General features: G+C 30.2%; 1 protein-coding gene across 3 annotated transcripts in view; it reads left to right on the plus strand.

Annotated features, from left to right (window-relative positions):
- Positions 1–16562, plus strand: part of LOC105252129 (QRFP-like peptide receptor) — a 68532-nt gene that overhangs the window by 35056 nt on the left and 16914 nt on the right. For all 3 annotated transcript variants that reach the window (XR_003122994.1, XR_889273.3, XM_011259382.3), the window contains exon 4: positions 10896–11017. Coding sequence is in view for 1 of the 3 variants with exons in the window: in XM_011259382.3 (XP_011257684.1) it covers positions 10896–11017 (122 nt within the window). In the remaining 2 variants the exon portion in view is untranslated. The remainder of the gene's footprint in view (positions 1–10895; positions 11018–16562) is intronic.

Genomic DNA, 16562 nt, shown 5'->3' on the forward strand with positions numbered 1-16562 from the left:
AGACAAAGAAGATTTTATATTGTATCAGAAGAGAAATTGAATTTTATACAAAATTATATAATTATATTCGTTAAAATAATTATATAATTTTGTATAAAATTCAATTTCTCTTCTGATACAATATAAAATCTTCTTTGTCTTAATTTTTTCCCCTTTAATTTGCCTAATGAGAAACTTTTCTTAAAATTATAAATAATTTATTTTTTGTGTGACCTTTTTGGCAAGAAACTTGTACAATTGTAAAGAAAGCAGAAAATGAAAGCAGAAATTATAAAAATTTTGTATTGTATCAGCTAAAAGAAAAGGGAATTTAAAATATTGAAAATATTTATAATTAACAAAACTATAATTTTCATTGATTTTATTTATCATCAGTATTAACGTTTAAATATTCTCATCACTATATTTTAGAGTTAAATATTTTTTATTTATGTTATATGTTTGCGGAATAAGATTTCAATATTGGAAAATTTTTCACGCACGTGTTCATAGACGTCGTTATTCCGGCATATAGTTTTTTTTTCACGAGAATATTCCTATATTGAGCCGAGTTATATCCTTTATACCACAATTTTTCAATTTTCCCTCTGGGTCGTTATGCAGTTACGCGACGTAAGTTATGATACACGGACGTAAATGCTGTACGTGTATCGGGACGCTACGGAAATTTATGGCACGGATCAGATACTATGTATAGCTGACTGATCGCTACTTCAGCTCGGATCATCGACAATTTATCAATAAATATCAACGTAGAGAAAAATAGACATTTATCCGAGTTTATATTAAATAAATTGACAGATGTGCGGTTGGATATACACGTGATTGCGACGGTCTCTAAACTCCCAGGGGTTTCATACAAGGCATTTCAATCCGGAGAAACGTCAACACGCTATACGTACCGACCTCGCACGTGTATTCACAGACGCATTAATTTGCATTCTATGCATAATTTTAATGTACGTGATGTATAATAGAGGCAAAATTCGCAATTTTCATTTTTTTAAAGTATGGATGAGAAATTTCTCTCATGCGTGCGCGTTCACGAATAAATAAATTGAATAAATCATTTGTATCTCCTTCAAGATTGAAAAGAAAACAGTAAATGAAACACGTTTTGTTCCACACTTTAAAGTGGAAATAATGCACAAGAGGATATATTTATCTTTTGTTAATTTCTTTATTTTTAACGTTATAATTTGCGATGCTTGCGTGTGACAGGAATAAATCTTATAGTAAAATTGCTCATCCTAATAAATATTTATTTTGTGTTGAAAGAGGGAGCTTATTCTATACCAAGATAATAGTAGAACATAATCAGCGCGCCGCCATCACATAATCAAAAGATAAATACGTTGAATATTTTAATTAAATTTTCTTCTTGAGACAATCAAGAATTGCTTTTCTAGCATGCGATATGCAAAGGATATCTATCCTTCCAATAATTAATTAAAATATTATAGATAACGGTCAACATTAATATATATTTTTGTAACAATTAAGCGATTCAATTGTTTTACGCAAATATTTTTAGTAATTATACAGACGCGCGTACGATTGCTGATTCAGCATCGTGTTTCTCGAACGTAAATTGTGCGAGGAGTGTCGCCCGCTAAATGAGAATTATTTTCATCTACTTGTAATGGCACCTCATACAGTGTTAAATACTAATTGTGCGTTTATCGGCTCATGAAACGACCGATGTATCATTCTTGCATGAACCGGTAAGGATATAAATTGAAATATTATCGACAAAGATTAAAACATCTATAGATTATATGAGAAAAGTTTGCCATATCGAAGAAAATGTCTCCTTATGTGATTTTTTTCTTTTGCGTAAAGTTATGTATATAAAATGATGAAAAAGGTCTCTCCCTCTCCCTCTCTCTTTTTTCTCTTTTTTTCTTTCTGATATCGAATTCATAAAGTATGCGATTAAATATCTATAATGTATTGAAAAAGTTTTGAAAAAGGCATCCGTAGACTACAAAAACTTCTTTGATATATTATATTAATTTGATTGCGTGCTTTATGAACATTATTAGAATAAATTTACTCGTGTTTCACAAATTTCTCGTTTAATATATATCCAAGATTAAATATTATATTAATTAATATCAAATTTTACAGCAAGACAATAACGTCAAATTTGCATGAGATTTAATGGAAAGCAAGAGATTTCAGTATATTTTAGTAAAAGAAACATATACAGAATCATTTTATTTTTGAGTTAATTGTGAGCTTTACAGGACAAACCTTGCTTGTAAAATTGAATTTTAGTTAACGCTTAAACATGCTTTCGCTCGATGTCATACTTACTGTAAAACGGGTACTAAGAATTTCCGTAGGTTAATACGATTTATTGTCATGCTGGATTATGCATAGCCGCGCCGGCATCTCCTGTTATTAGTGACATTTTCGTCGACATCGACGAAGTGCCATAAATGTTCTTAATTACATAGATTGCACTAAAATTACATGAAATTCTTTGAAATTAAAATTTTTGTTTGACAAAATACACAATGTCAATATTGATGCAAATGTAATATAGATACAAACTATCAATTAAAAATATGAATTTTAACACATCTAATTCTCTCGAATGAAATCAATGTATTATTATTGCATTGATAAGCAGTAATTTCTTATTCAATAATAAAACTTATGTTTTTTTACTTTTTAGAATAAATAAGAAGAAAAAGAAATGTAGATGTCTCACGCATACAAGAATTATAGCGCTTTATTGTGAAATCAAATGTTGAAATTAATAACGCAAAATAATTTTATTTATTTAATGCGAGCTTAATAATCATTGCTTTTAAGAAACTTGAAAAATTATAATGAAAAATTATAATATATTATAATATATTCTTTTCGAGTTTGTAACAATATATTATATTAAAAGATTTATCGTAGAAATTGTGTAGTTTGGCAACTTTTTTTAATGTCGAGCACGCAGTGTACTGCTCTCGTTCGTCAATATCTTATATAAAGTAACTTATAATAATAATTCAAAAAAATGCTCTGATACTCGCGCTTCGAATCAAATATGCTGTGTATTTTGATGATTAAAAATAATATATACCGCAACTAAAATATTAATATATTATATATAAATGAATATGAATTGATAATAAATTGAATTGATAATAAATTGAATTGAAATATTAGTATATTATATATAAATGAATATGAATTGATATAGTGACTAAAGAGAAAGAGAAAAAGAAAAAGAGAGGGAGGATGTTTTGGTAACGTCAAAAGCATGTCAAAAATAGAGTGAATGTTTTAAATATATTAGAGACAAAAATAAATCCATAGAGATATGTATACACATTTGTGCGTGTTACGAGAAGGAAGAAGCAGAGGAGCGAGGAAGTATGTTGTTCCTTATCAAAGCAAATCGAGTATGCCAGGGGTGCAATTTTCCCCAAGAATATATGTTTCCAGCATTTTTCTCGGCATCCTGAATGCTGACCGCGCAAACATTCGATGACGTTAAAAAAACGTTGCGTCGCGCATTAATGTTTAACGATATGCGCATCCCGCGCGTTGCCCTGAGATTGATGGCGCGAAATGATCCAATTCGTGACAAATGTAAGCGTTTACAGCGAATGCATCGTGATAATTATGCCGTTGGGGAAATTTTTTTCTCCTGTTGAAGCTCTTTTGGTTTCGTTGACCTGGCACCGGACGATAAGGAAGTCGTTAGAAAAAATACCATGCGGAGAACGTGATTCATACTATAATCGATATGTGTGTGTGTGAATAAGTTCTCTGTAAAATTAAGTAAAATATTAAATTCTTTTTCCGAAAATTTATTATTGCTTTGAAAATATTCTTTGAAGAAATTATTTAAGATAAATTTAATTTTAGACTCAATTACTGATGTATAATAAAATATAAAACGCTAAAAGATTATGCAATAGATATTGAATTTTTTCAATATTTTCATTAAGATTAATTCTAAATTCATACTTTTATATTTATTTATTTTTATCATACAAGATGTAATTTGTATATTATTTTATATTTTAATATTAATAGCAGATGAAACATTTAGCTATTTTATGCATTTAAATATATATTCGCGTGAATTTACAAATACCTGGAACTGGAACATCTTTGCATGGAAATGGATTAAAGTATATACAATGAATTTAATATACCAACAGAATTTGATCTTTATTGCGAGGTAAATCCTTTTACGCGAATACTAGAGAAAATAAACAGATTTATTATGAATATTCTTAGCAAACTCAGAAATTACAACGTTTTGCGTTGAAACAGACGGAAGACGCGGAAATCAAAATTATATTTGTTTTTACTTGAGAAATGCGGAATTTAGCAAGATAAATAAATAGAATTTTTCTCAGCGAAAAATTTTGAGTTCAATTTTTGCATTTTCACAATCAAATTTATATTACTTAGATATATTTCGAATTCAAATATCATTATAAAGTAATATCTACTTGCAATTAATCAAAAAATATGATTCATTATCCATAATATCTCTTGAAACATTGCTTTGAAATTTTGCTTTAAAAGCTCTCTATATATTTCATTTACTAATTAGTCGAAAATTATTTAAGAGTTTTACTTAAAACTTTTAAAACATTAAAATATTTTCATATTTTCATATCTTCATTAAAGTACTTTCACAGTTTCAAAGAAATAATCAACTGTAAATTGATAAAAAATATAAACATATTTGTTGAAAAATAATGTAAAAGTGAAATATTCAAAATTTATTCGACATGATTAATTAATCAATATTAATAGGAATTTTAGGCAAAGACGCTTGCGATTTCCAGAATTTTAACGAGAATTGCTAGTGTTATAGATAAATTTTATATGTGAACTATATAATTGATTCTGTGGAATATAATTGATTCTAAATTAGAAGAAGCAATGAAGCATGTTCAATAATCGATATTTTTATCCTATTTACAGTTTAACTTTATCGCTCATAACATAACTTTGTTTATGACTTTTCGATATGTAACTCAATATATTTATTGATATTGCTCTCGCCATTCTAATTCGATTATAAAGATATATGAAGCGCACGAGGTTGCTCTCCTCTATTTCTATCACAAATTTGTACGGTTGTAAGTCTAAAAATTTATTTCAGTCCAGTTTGATTTATGATTAACCATTCCAAATCGCGGGAGAAGAAAATTGTCGCAGCAATAAAAGTCCCAATTAATTTACTGTTTATTTAATTAAGAAATTAAAAAATTATGAAAATATCTTTATACTTGAAATATATATACACACTCTAAATATCAAATATATATTTAATTAATAAAATACAAACACCATAAAATAATTCGATCATAGTTATCTGAAAGATTCTCTGATTCTCTTAACCACACAAAAGTAAAAGAAAAAAAGATGCCATTCGTTTCAGTAAATGTATGTGATAAATTGATCTTGTTCTGTTTATATAGAAAGCAAGACTCATTTATCCATGAGATTCCATTAGGATATAGAATCGCTTGTTCAAGACTGAGAGTGTAGGTGTTAAGTAACGATAGCGTGCGATAACGCAACGCTTCGTCTACTTAGTGCAGCGTATTATGCATTAATTATTGTTATCGTTTTCGCCGTTTTGCACTTAAACACGTGTTATCATCGTATTATGACGACGGATATACTCTATATGATGTACCTTTCCGAAATTAATTCGATAATCGCGAACGCAAACATGCGCGTAACATCGATTACCGATAACCGAACCTTAATAAGGCTTGTTTGTCGTTCGGTCGTATGTTTGTCGCCGTTATATTATTACGTTATTCCACCCCGCGGAACGATCGAGCTCGACAGTAGCATGAAAAGTTTCATTTGCGACTATGGGTGTACTATACTCGCCCGCATGACATTATTTACGTGTCCTGCATTTTCAGGAAGCTTATTCTCTACGTACAATCGATAACGTGCTTCGAATGCATGTGTAGTGGCTACATCCTTTCGAAAGCTAAATTGCGATGTCAGCTCCCGTATCCCAAGCGTGCTATTTGATTATCGCATTGTAAATGAATTTGTCGCGAACTGCACATTTTAGCTCAACAAGCGAAATTTTTTCAATTTTTTCAATTTTGTTTATTTCAACTTAACAAACGAATTTTTCCAATTTCCTATCGTGATAGCAATACATTGTTTCATGATGCGTTCTATTTATCAATATAACATTAATTTCTTTCTCAAATATGTATTGTATGCGAAAATATCGAGAATTATTAATGTTTTTCACGATTTTTAATTCTCAGTATTAAATATCTTTGTAACTTGAAATTTGTTAAAGTAAAATTTTTAAATTAAAGAAGGGAAATTAAATAAGGAAGTCTTACTATTTTTTATGTTTTAGTCTTTATTTTCCTTTATTATCATTGCTTTTTATCGTCAATGTTAGAAATTAAAATATTAAAATCTTCAAATCCCAAAGCTTTTGTCAATTATAGTATTCTTACGTAATATATATTGTCCAAATTAACATCTCTTTATTAATTATTTTACTATTTTATTTTATTTTTATTTACTTTAAAAAATATGAAAGAGAGATCTTTTTATATTATTACATCTAGTAACGTTCCAAGTAGTACTTAACTAGAATTTTAATTAGAAAGAACCACTTAATCGTAAATATTATACAAATTATTGTTGTTTTTTCTTTTTTCTTTCATCAAATAAGGTATTTACGCGAATATGCATCTTTTCATGTAATGTATGTACTATTTCTCTTATTTCCTTTTACGTATTCTCATTTCACAGCAGAATAACGTGACCATCACAAAGGGAAAATCTACTTATATATTTCTGAGTTTATTCAGTTGGAATCGTGATGTATATAAAATTGCTCGACATATTTTAAGAGATGGTATATACGCGAACTTAGCCAACAATGACTGGAAACAAAGAGACGGAATCTAAGTCTGATTCATTTGTTCTTGTGTAAGACTTTCAGATATTTATTTATTTTTGTTCTATCTTTAAATCGTAGTTATTTGCTCTTTGTAAAAATGTTTTGAGAGAATGTTTTTCGATATTTGTTTATTATAATAAAATTTTTGCATCACTTTTTGACACAAGAAAAACAAAAGAAAAATTTATAATTTTCTGTCAGGAAAATAGTTGTTCTCTAAATAATCTATTTCATATACGATAATCGCATTTCGCAATTGTCCAGAAGAATCGTTCCGGATTGTCACGTCGAACGATAGTCTTTGTTTTATCTGGTACAAAGGAGAGAGAGAGAGAGAGAGAGAGAGAGAGAGAGAAATGGAAATAAATTGTGCCGACTGTTCCGATAAGCTGTCGATGCTGCGAAATGAAAAGGCCGAGCAGTTCGTTTGTTATTTATAGCCCATCGTAATTCGAATCGGTATGAAACGGTTTTTGGGGACAAATCAACCACCGACCTATATCATGCGCGATTGCGTTAAATTACATGAATGCGAAATTCATCTCTTGAGTCACAGCAAGATACGCGAGCAATTTCCAGCTTTATCGAAATTGTTTTCTTGTAAATGTTAATTCTCTTCTTTTTATTTCTTTAGACATCTGTCGTTTGAACTTTTTTATAATTTTCAACCAAAACAACATCTATATCATCCTGCAAAACTGAACTTACATTTTTATGAGAACTGTTTATTTCAAATTATTTAGAAAAATCATAAATCCTTAGCTTACACTACAGCTTACTATAAATCCTTAGCTTACACTACAGCTTACTATTTTAAAAGCAAATTCTCTAAAATTTTGCAAACCAATTTTTTTTTAAATTAATTTTTTAATAAAAATGCCAAGTCATATTGTTCATTCCTCAAAAAATAAATCAAGACATAATCTAGTTTTAGAAGCAAAAATAATTTATTCTTTTTTTAAATTTAATTTTAAGTGAATTTTAGTGAATCTTAGTGAAATTTTTGCTGAGACTGATTAATTATTAAAATATCTAATGTCTAATAAAGTTGAGAAAAGTGTGTTGAAATTTTTGAAAGAAATAGGACAGTATTTCAAAATTAATGAGAAATATAGAATACCACGACTTTCTAGTTATTTATTTGTTCTTTTTACCTATCTGTTTCTTCGCAACAAAGTAAATGTTCCAATCGTTGGAAAGTGCCCCACTGCGTGATATAAATGTATTTCTTTGCGCTTGCGTTTTCTAAAACGTTCTCACTCTTTCGCTTTTTCAATCGAATTCGCGACTCGCATCATAAAATTTATTGCATATGAAAGAAAATCGAGCGCCAATAATCGGATTGCTCGTTTCTTTTGCACATACATCATTATTCTCGCCTGGATTCATTCGTCGTGACTTCGCCGCGAGTGATTAGTTAATTATCGATCAAGCATCATTAACTTTGCAGCTCGAGGACAATTCGTTTCGTTGTTGTAATCTCGCAGGCATTGCCGCAATTATCGCGCGGAATTGTTGCGCACTGGAACATGAATTGGACATCGCGTACGAGAGAATTTGCGAAATTAATCTGTCAGCATGAAAAGTAACATGGGAGGAGCACTCCTCGATTCGATCGAGGAGATTAAATAAAACATGAATATCGAATGAAACCGTGCTTTTCAATGTTACATTAAGATCTACATAATATTACCGTCGTTTTTTAAATGGAATCAGTGTTATCACTGATAAGTTATGATTTTAATTATAAATATTGCATTAAAAACGATGAAATTTTACAGGGAAGAATAAATAAGAAATAATAGCTGATTTTTCAATGAAATCTTTTGTCAATCAATAAATTATAAGACGGGAGGAGCAAAGTGTGTTTTTTTTCAATGCTTTATCGGTGACATTTTCAACAATTCTGTTTGAGAACAAATATATTCTTACACGAATTTCACTGGCGCTATACATTCGTTATGATGCTGTCATGCAACCGTATCGCCACTGACATTTAAAATCCATATAAGAATATTTGACGTTACGTCGACGTGATACGTGTAATAAACAATATGTTTTATTCCAACGAGGTTTCCCCTTGACAGCACCAACTTTGTGTCGACGCGAAGGTTACTTGGCCGCCTCGACTTATTTTCTTTTATCGTTTGCGACAGTGCATATCAGATTGAAATCTCAAGAATGCTTATAAATTTATATATTTACATTTCTCGATACTATGTTTCTCATTTCATCTCGAATATTGATTCGACCGGCTTGATTGCTTGTCTGCAACGCGAAGAATGTAAGAGAAGAATTCCAATCGTATTCACTTTCGAGTTTTAATAACATCGCGAGATAGAATTTGATCTCTTGCACGAGTGCGTGAATGTGCGTGAAAATAGTGGAAGGGGGAATTAAATTTATCTTGCTATGCTTTTCTCCCTGAGTATCTAATTTCATGAGAGTGCTGTCATAACGTGCCACAAGTATCCCCTCGATAAGGTACAAAGTCCTATGTGTGCGTAGAGTAATTGTAGACTTCGACTTTTAACGAAGTTCGAGTGTAAATCTCTATCGTGTCAAGGGCTGATTATAATAAAACTGACAAAGACACCTGCGCCGGGGAATGTTGATTAAAGTCGAGAGATCTCCTTTGATGTAGAAGTTTCGAATTTAATCCCTATCCTCGTGAATGATCGAAGAGCTGTTTCCATGCGTTAGTAACATTTCAATCCCAATTGCAAAATGGTTATCTGAAAGTGGTTTCATGGAAAATACGAAGAGACACTCGTTTTGTTTCAATTACCATAGATATACACCTATATTATAACTATCCTAAATTTCAATTTTATTCTAGTAATATTAAAATTGCGTAAAAAAATATTTCGCAAATATCAGCACGCATTTCTAATATGATACATTGAGAGATACAAAAGTCATTTTCTATCTTGCGAGAAAATTATGGAAAACCTTCCACGTGCACATAGACTTCGATTAATTGTCTGAATTATAAATCGCTGACCAGCTTGTTTTTCGTAGCGAGGTTAAGAGAAAAATAAAAAGTCGGAGGAAAATGAGATTACTTTTGCAAGATTGCGAGATTTCTGTATTTCTCGTTTTAAGAACTCACGTATTGGGCATTTTATTCGTTTTACCATTCTAGAATTAAAACGAGACGCAATAGCAACGTAGTTCCGATAAAAGCACCCTCTCTCACAATAGTTCATTAATCATTTTCGAAGAGCATAAGTCGACGTCGTCTTGTATGTATAACCGCACAAGTAGCGACTATTAAATCGCGTTACGCATGTCTGAAATACATTGTGCGGTACAATTTACGAAGGGGCGAAGAGGTGTAAAACGCGGTAAGATCGCGGAGAGCAAAGCCGACGCAATCTCAGGCTTTTGCATTCTCGGCCGCATCGCGTACATATCTGTGCGTGCTCTTACCATTCGTATCCGGATATCCTGGGCGTAATTAAACTATTTGAGGGATTAAAGCGCCCTTTCTCTCACATCCTATCTCTCGCGGAACTTTCATCCATATAATTGCCTGCGAATGTAAGGTCGATTAAACTGTCACGAATAGTGTGAATTACATTTGCGGGAAAATATCGTTGATTACTCGCTTGATATTTATTTATGCGATATTACATTAACATTGCGAATGTAACATTACGCAGTTATCTCGTTGAAGTAATAATTCGTATGTAAATTTTTAAATTATTATATTTAAATTATTATATTTAAATTATTATATTAAATTATTATTTTAAATTATTGTATTTTGATAAATTATTTTTTTATTCTATTTATGTTTTTGTTTACGAGCAAATTATTGCTATTTATACTTATCGTCTGTAATTACGTGAAAATAATTGGCGATAGACTCAGAGTTTTTTAAATAATAAGTCTTGTAAACTGACAGAAAACCCTTTCTTTTATTTCTTCTACATATTCATGTACATGTCATAATTTGTTGCAGATAGCGAAATTGTTTTCCTATACGTGGACCATGGGCATCTTCCTATGCAAAGTTGTGCATTACATGCAGAGTGTATCGGCTATCTGCTCGGTTGTCACCCTCACCGCGATGTCGGTCGAAAGGTAAGATTATACCGTTGTATCGCTTTTGCCGCGATAGGGATCATCCTCGTCGTTCGATTGTATGCATCGCTGTTATAATCATATGCAAAACGGGTCACTTGGGTAGTAAACATCGAGATTGTCGTAAAAGATTGCGAGCGTTCACGTTGTAATTCAATAACGTTCTCGTAAAATAGATATCTATATATGTCGTGTCGTAACTGTCTGCATAAATTGACCGGATTAATAGAGTTTTAGATTTATGTCCAGAGCGCGATCGTTTAAAATTGCATACTAAATTTGAGGGCTCGCCAGAAAAAAATGGTACAAGCATCAGTTTTATCGGACGTGAATTCAGAGAACGTAAGCGGTGAATAGAAAATTCTTGTACAAAAAGGAAAATGATATCTATTAAATATATTATCTCTCCTTTATAATGATCGTTTCATTGTTGTATCTTCGCATTAATATGTTGATAAGAATGTAATATTCGCAATGGAAACTGCTAATGCAACTCGTGCTCGACTTAATGGGACAAAAGATTAGTGCGAGAAAATAGAATGAACTAAACTGCGTTCGCAACAACAAACGTTATGTATTCGAATTACCGTGGACAATGTATGGTGATATGATAGAAATTTCAGTGTCGTATGTGAATAAATTGCTATGAAAATCCGAGAGACATACTTTGTAATATAATGCCATGCAGCACTGTGTTATCAAAGCGTAAAAGCTAGGCAACGTACAAAATTTCTCCCTGTCGAATATAACTCCCTTTTATAAAAGCCGCTTCTTGTATTTCCTACAAACTTTTTTAATTTCAGGGTAATACTGAGCAGAGAGATAGAATTCGACATTTAATTGTACTGCTTTTCCACAATATTATTTTGCAGTATTATTGCGCGTAATATATGTCATATGTATGATACATGTGGCAAGTATTTTTTCATATTTTAAAAGTATTACGTTTTTTTAAATAAAAAACTTGGAGATATTTTGATAAAATTTTTTGAAAGCTTCATTATATAATATAAATTTTTTGAAAGATTCATTATATAATATATTCATAAAGAAAGACTTACGTCCTTTAAATATTGCTAATATTGCTAGATTATCGAAAGCATGGAAATAATCTATTATATTAAAATCAAATAACAATTAATTAATAAGAATCGTAATTGATTAATAAAGTATAATTTTTAGATTTATGTCATTATATATGAGAGCGCGATTGTTTAAAATTGCATACTTAATTTGCGGGCTCGCCAGAAAAAATGGTACAAGCATCAGTTTTATCGGACGTGAATTCAAAGAACGTAAGCAGTGAATAGAAAATTCTCATACAAAAAGGGAAATGATATCTATCAAATATATTATCTCTCCTTTATAATGATCCTTTTATTGGAGCATAACAATTGAAAATTTTGTGAAAAAATTTTTCGGAAAATGTTTATTTTATCGAATTTTTTGTTAAAAATTACATCAATATTAGAAGGAATTTAATTTATTTAATGATTCTTTATTTTCGATTTATCTCGCATCTACTGCAGTAATGCAGTAATACTATCTGGATTTTACAAGGATTTTATCATTGAAAATGTGCAGCTAGATTGTCACGGGTGCTTCGTGTTGGCGTTTAAGAAGGATGTTCTATGACCTTCTGGCAAGAATATGTTGAGGAAGAAGCGCCGGAAGGAGACCTTCTTCCGGCGCTTCCATCATTTTAGACGCGAGCAGACCACCCTTCTTTTATTTCGCTCAAGCGACATAGTCGTCCTACATAACGATCTTTGCGATCTTCTCTATCTCCCTCTTTTTCTCTCCCTCTTTTCTTTCGCGATTCAGTTCTGTCGCGCGCAATTGAATGACGACAACGTGAAGTCTTTGAAATTGAATATTCACCATTAATTCGAGACGAACGCGTCGCTCGCTAGGTGACTTACAGAAATCCTTATCGAAGATGTTTGCCTCTTTTTCGCCTCGCGTTATCCATAAAATTGAGAAAAGGCTGAAGGGATTTTCTGCCTTGACTTTTTTTCTCGCGCCATCTCGGATTCCGACACGACGTCTCCTCGTTTTTCAATTGGCTTATTGTATTCCTACGATTTAAATAGCGTCGGAGAAACACGGAAAAATTAATTATGCAACCTCCTCTGGCACGGTTGTTGCATTTCTGCGAGAGAATGGCGCATGTAGTAATTACAATACAGGCGCCACCGGCGTCCGATTATTCCACTACTTGGCTTTAATCCAGGAGTGACTAGCGATCTTCACGAAGAAGATCGAGTACGGTTTCATACCCTTTTCCGTATTCAGGTCACTAGCTAATAACACTGTAATCTAATAGCAATTATTTTTGAAAAGCGTCGTTCTGAAACTTTCAAGGGAAAAATGTTACAAGATTTTACTTTTATCGTATTTATTGTAGTTACCTTTTTTTTCGCGAAAATCCATAGCTGTTCACAAAGTTTTACGGAAAAAAATTGAAATATTGTATATATAATTTTGTTTTATGGATATAAAAAAGATATTTAATAACGATATTTAAAAAGCAGTAAACTCTTTGAAACAAATAGATTGACATGAAAAAGATTTTTTCGAAATAGAAGAAACATGATGCAGGAAATGCGCAGATTGCTGTACTCAGCCATTTTTCTGAAAGAAACATATAATAAGTAAGGTAACTCTATAAAATGAAACAATTTTTCACGATGTCACGATTCGCTTCAACTTAATTTCATTACGAGAGTTTCGCGACACATAAATTTGTTAGCTGCCGGACTTCGTTTACTTATAGTGTTAATTATATCACGACATCTGTGGAAATATATCCCTTATGACTCGCAAAAACCATTATTTAGTTGTTTTCAGTCCCAAATTTCGTTTTACATGCATGAAAAATTTTTTATGAATTTTAAATTGATTATTAAACATTCTTAATATAATAAAATTTTGGTGTGATATATTTGCACAATTGAAGATCTCGACAATGTCAATATTCTAGTGGTGAAAGAAATATAACTCAACAAATTGAATCTTTGTAATTGGATGTCAAAAAATTCAAGTTGAAAATTAAATTAAAATTTAAATTAAAATAAAAATTAAATTTAATTAAAGATAAAAGTTTAATTAAAGATTTTGAAAAATTAAAATGTAATTAAATATTTTTAGATATACGTATATATATATATATATATATATATATATATATATATATAGTAGTATATATATATATATATATAGTAGTATATATATATATATATAGTAGTATATATATATAGTAGTATATATATATATAGTAGTATGTATATATATATATATATATAATATATATATATATATATATATATATATATATATATATTGCATCATTGAATTATTAATATCATTCGTAAAGTATTTTTATTTGCTATTTGTTAGGAATTTAATTCACGTGTTATGATTATTACAAAAATAAACTGTTTAACAGATTAAATAAATCTGTAAAATAACAAAATAGTACGATCAATTGGTCTTTATATATATATATTGCGGTCTTTATATATATATAAGCTGCTTAAATAAATTTAATTTATCAGTTCAACAATAGGCTATAACAAGGATTTTAAAATACTTAACATAATACTTAATTATACAATTGACAGTTATGTAACATTAGTGCGGAAATCCACATGCAATAAATATATACTCTTTTCAATCGATTGTATGTTCTTTCAATGTATATGAAAATATAAATAAACAAAAATTATGATTATAAAATTTGAGATATAAATTATCACGCTACGTATAAATATCAGGTTTATATATTAAAATGATCATGTTGCGTAAATATCAGATTTACATGTTGTTTATAGTATTATAAATATGTTTGCAAAGGTCAAAATAATACAAAAAGTATTTAAAATTGTAGTTTAATATAATTTACTATCTTATACATGTAATAGTATCTTTATCATTCAATAATATCTTATACATGTCAAATTTGTCTAAAATGCACTTTGTATAATCGAAAGGTAGGAATAACAAGAAAGTGTTAAATTTTTGCAGTTTGAGTTATTATCATCGATTGATATTACATGTCATATAACAAAGACGTATGTGCTACGCTGAATAAATAAAACTAGAATATCCGTAAGTTAAATTAAAAGTAGCTAGCTTTTATTTTATCATGTTTTTTAAAAATATGTTATTATGTTGCATTTCTTTCCTTTATAACATACATTACACTTTTTATATTAAAAGAGAAAAGTGTGTGAGGTTTATTGTATACGCCTTGCTAAGCACGTGAACGATTGGAATGGGTGTCGTTTAAAGATGTTATAAACAATAGCAGATGCTTGTCGATTTTTTAAAGAAATCGAGTTTAATCCTTTTTTTATTTATTCCCCATAATACAAATGGAAATTTAATTTAGAAATGATCCCGTTTTGAAATTCATTCAGAGTTTTAAAACACTTCATTACATTAATGCAGTTTATGATTTGATGATAAAAAAAATTGTTGAATGTGAAATGATGTTCGTGCAGTTGCATATTCGTGATCGTAAAGCGCAAACGTGGTTCGAGGAAGATAAAAAATCGGGTTGGCTGTTTGACTTCCGCCACCCTTATCGACACTACCGATTGGCACAACGCGAATACAAACGGTCAAGCAATTTATATTCATGTGATGACGATAGCACCGAAAACAAGGAGGAGATGGCCATTCTCGTCCCTTTTATCCTCCGTTGCACGCGAATAAAGGAGGGAAAATTCACTGACGGATATCTCCGTAAATGAGAGCGAGTATGCAGGATGCAGCATAAATGCTTCAACCGTTTTTCCACCCTATTACGCGATTTGGTCTATTTATCCTATCCACTTATTATATTTCTATTCTCCTCTTTTCACCGTTGAAGAGATCGAATCTAAGCTTTTTTCTCCTTGAGTAAAACCTCGTAACTGAATTTTTCTCCATGATTTGAGCCTCCTATCTATATGCAGTTTCGCTCAGGTGTTTTTTCTCCATCCATTGGACAACCGCAAAGCACTTTTTACAATGTAATTCTTATGAAATCTCGAAAATTTTTGTTTGATAAAGCTTAGGTTCTCTGTTTTAGTTAAATTCTCTGTTGTGTGCTATTTTCACGATAAATTTTTCTATCCGTTTGGAATTGATCTTTTCCTTACAAAAATTATCCCATTTATGTTCATTAAAATTATCTCATTTTTTATTTTGTATTGTAATTTTTCAATTATTAATATATCTTTGTAAATTTTTAAAATAAATTCTTGTTAAGATTTACTTGAAATTGATTTGAAAAATATGACTTTGTCATTTACTTTTTCTCGGGATTGAAATCCCTTTATTTTTAATTATTATAAGATTATAAATATCTTGATACCTTGATATTTTTGTTGAGAAAAAGATCAATTTTTAAGTGTAATCGAAAAATTGATTAAATTAATAAAATGGTAGAAGAAGGATATATAGAAAAAAATTAGTAACTAAATTTTACAGTATTTTATATCGAAGAAAAAATATTTTTAGAAATGAAATCTGTGATATACATATATTTTTATTTGAA

The sequence above is a fragment of the Camponotus floridanus genome, unplaced genomic scaffold (assembly GCF_003227725.1).
Source record: "Camponotus floridanus strain SB8 unplaced genomic scaffold, Cflo_v7.5 scaffold3, whole genome shotgun sequence".
In the NCBI taxonomy this organism is placed as follows: Eukaryota; Metazoa; Arthropoda; class Insecta; order Hymenoptera; family Formicidae; genus Camponotus; species Camponotus floridanus.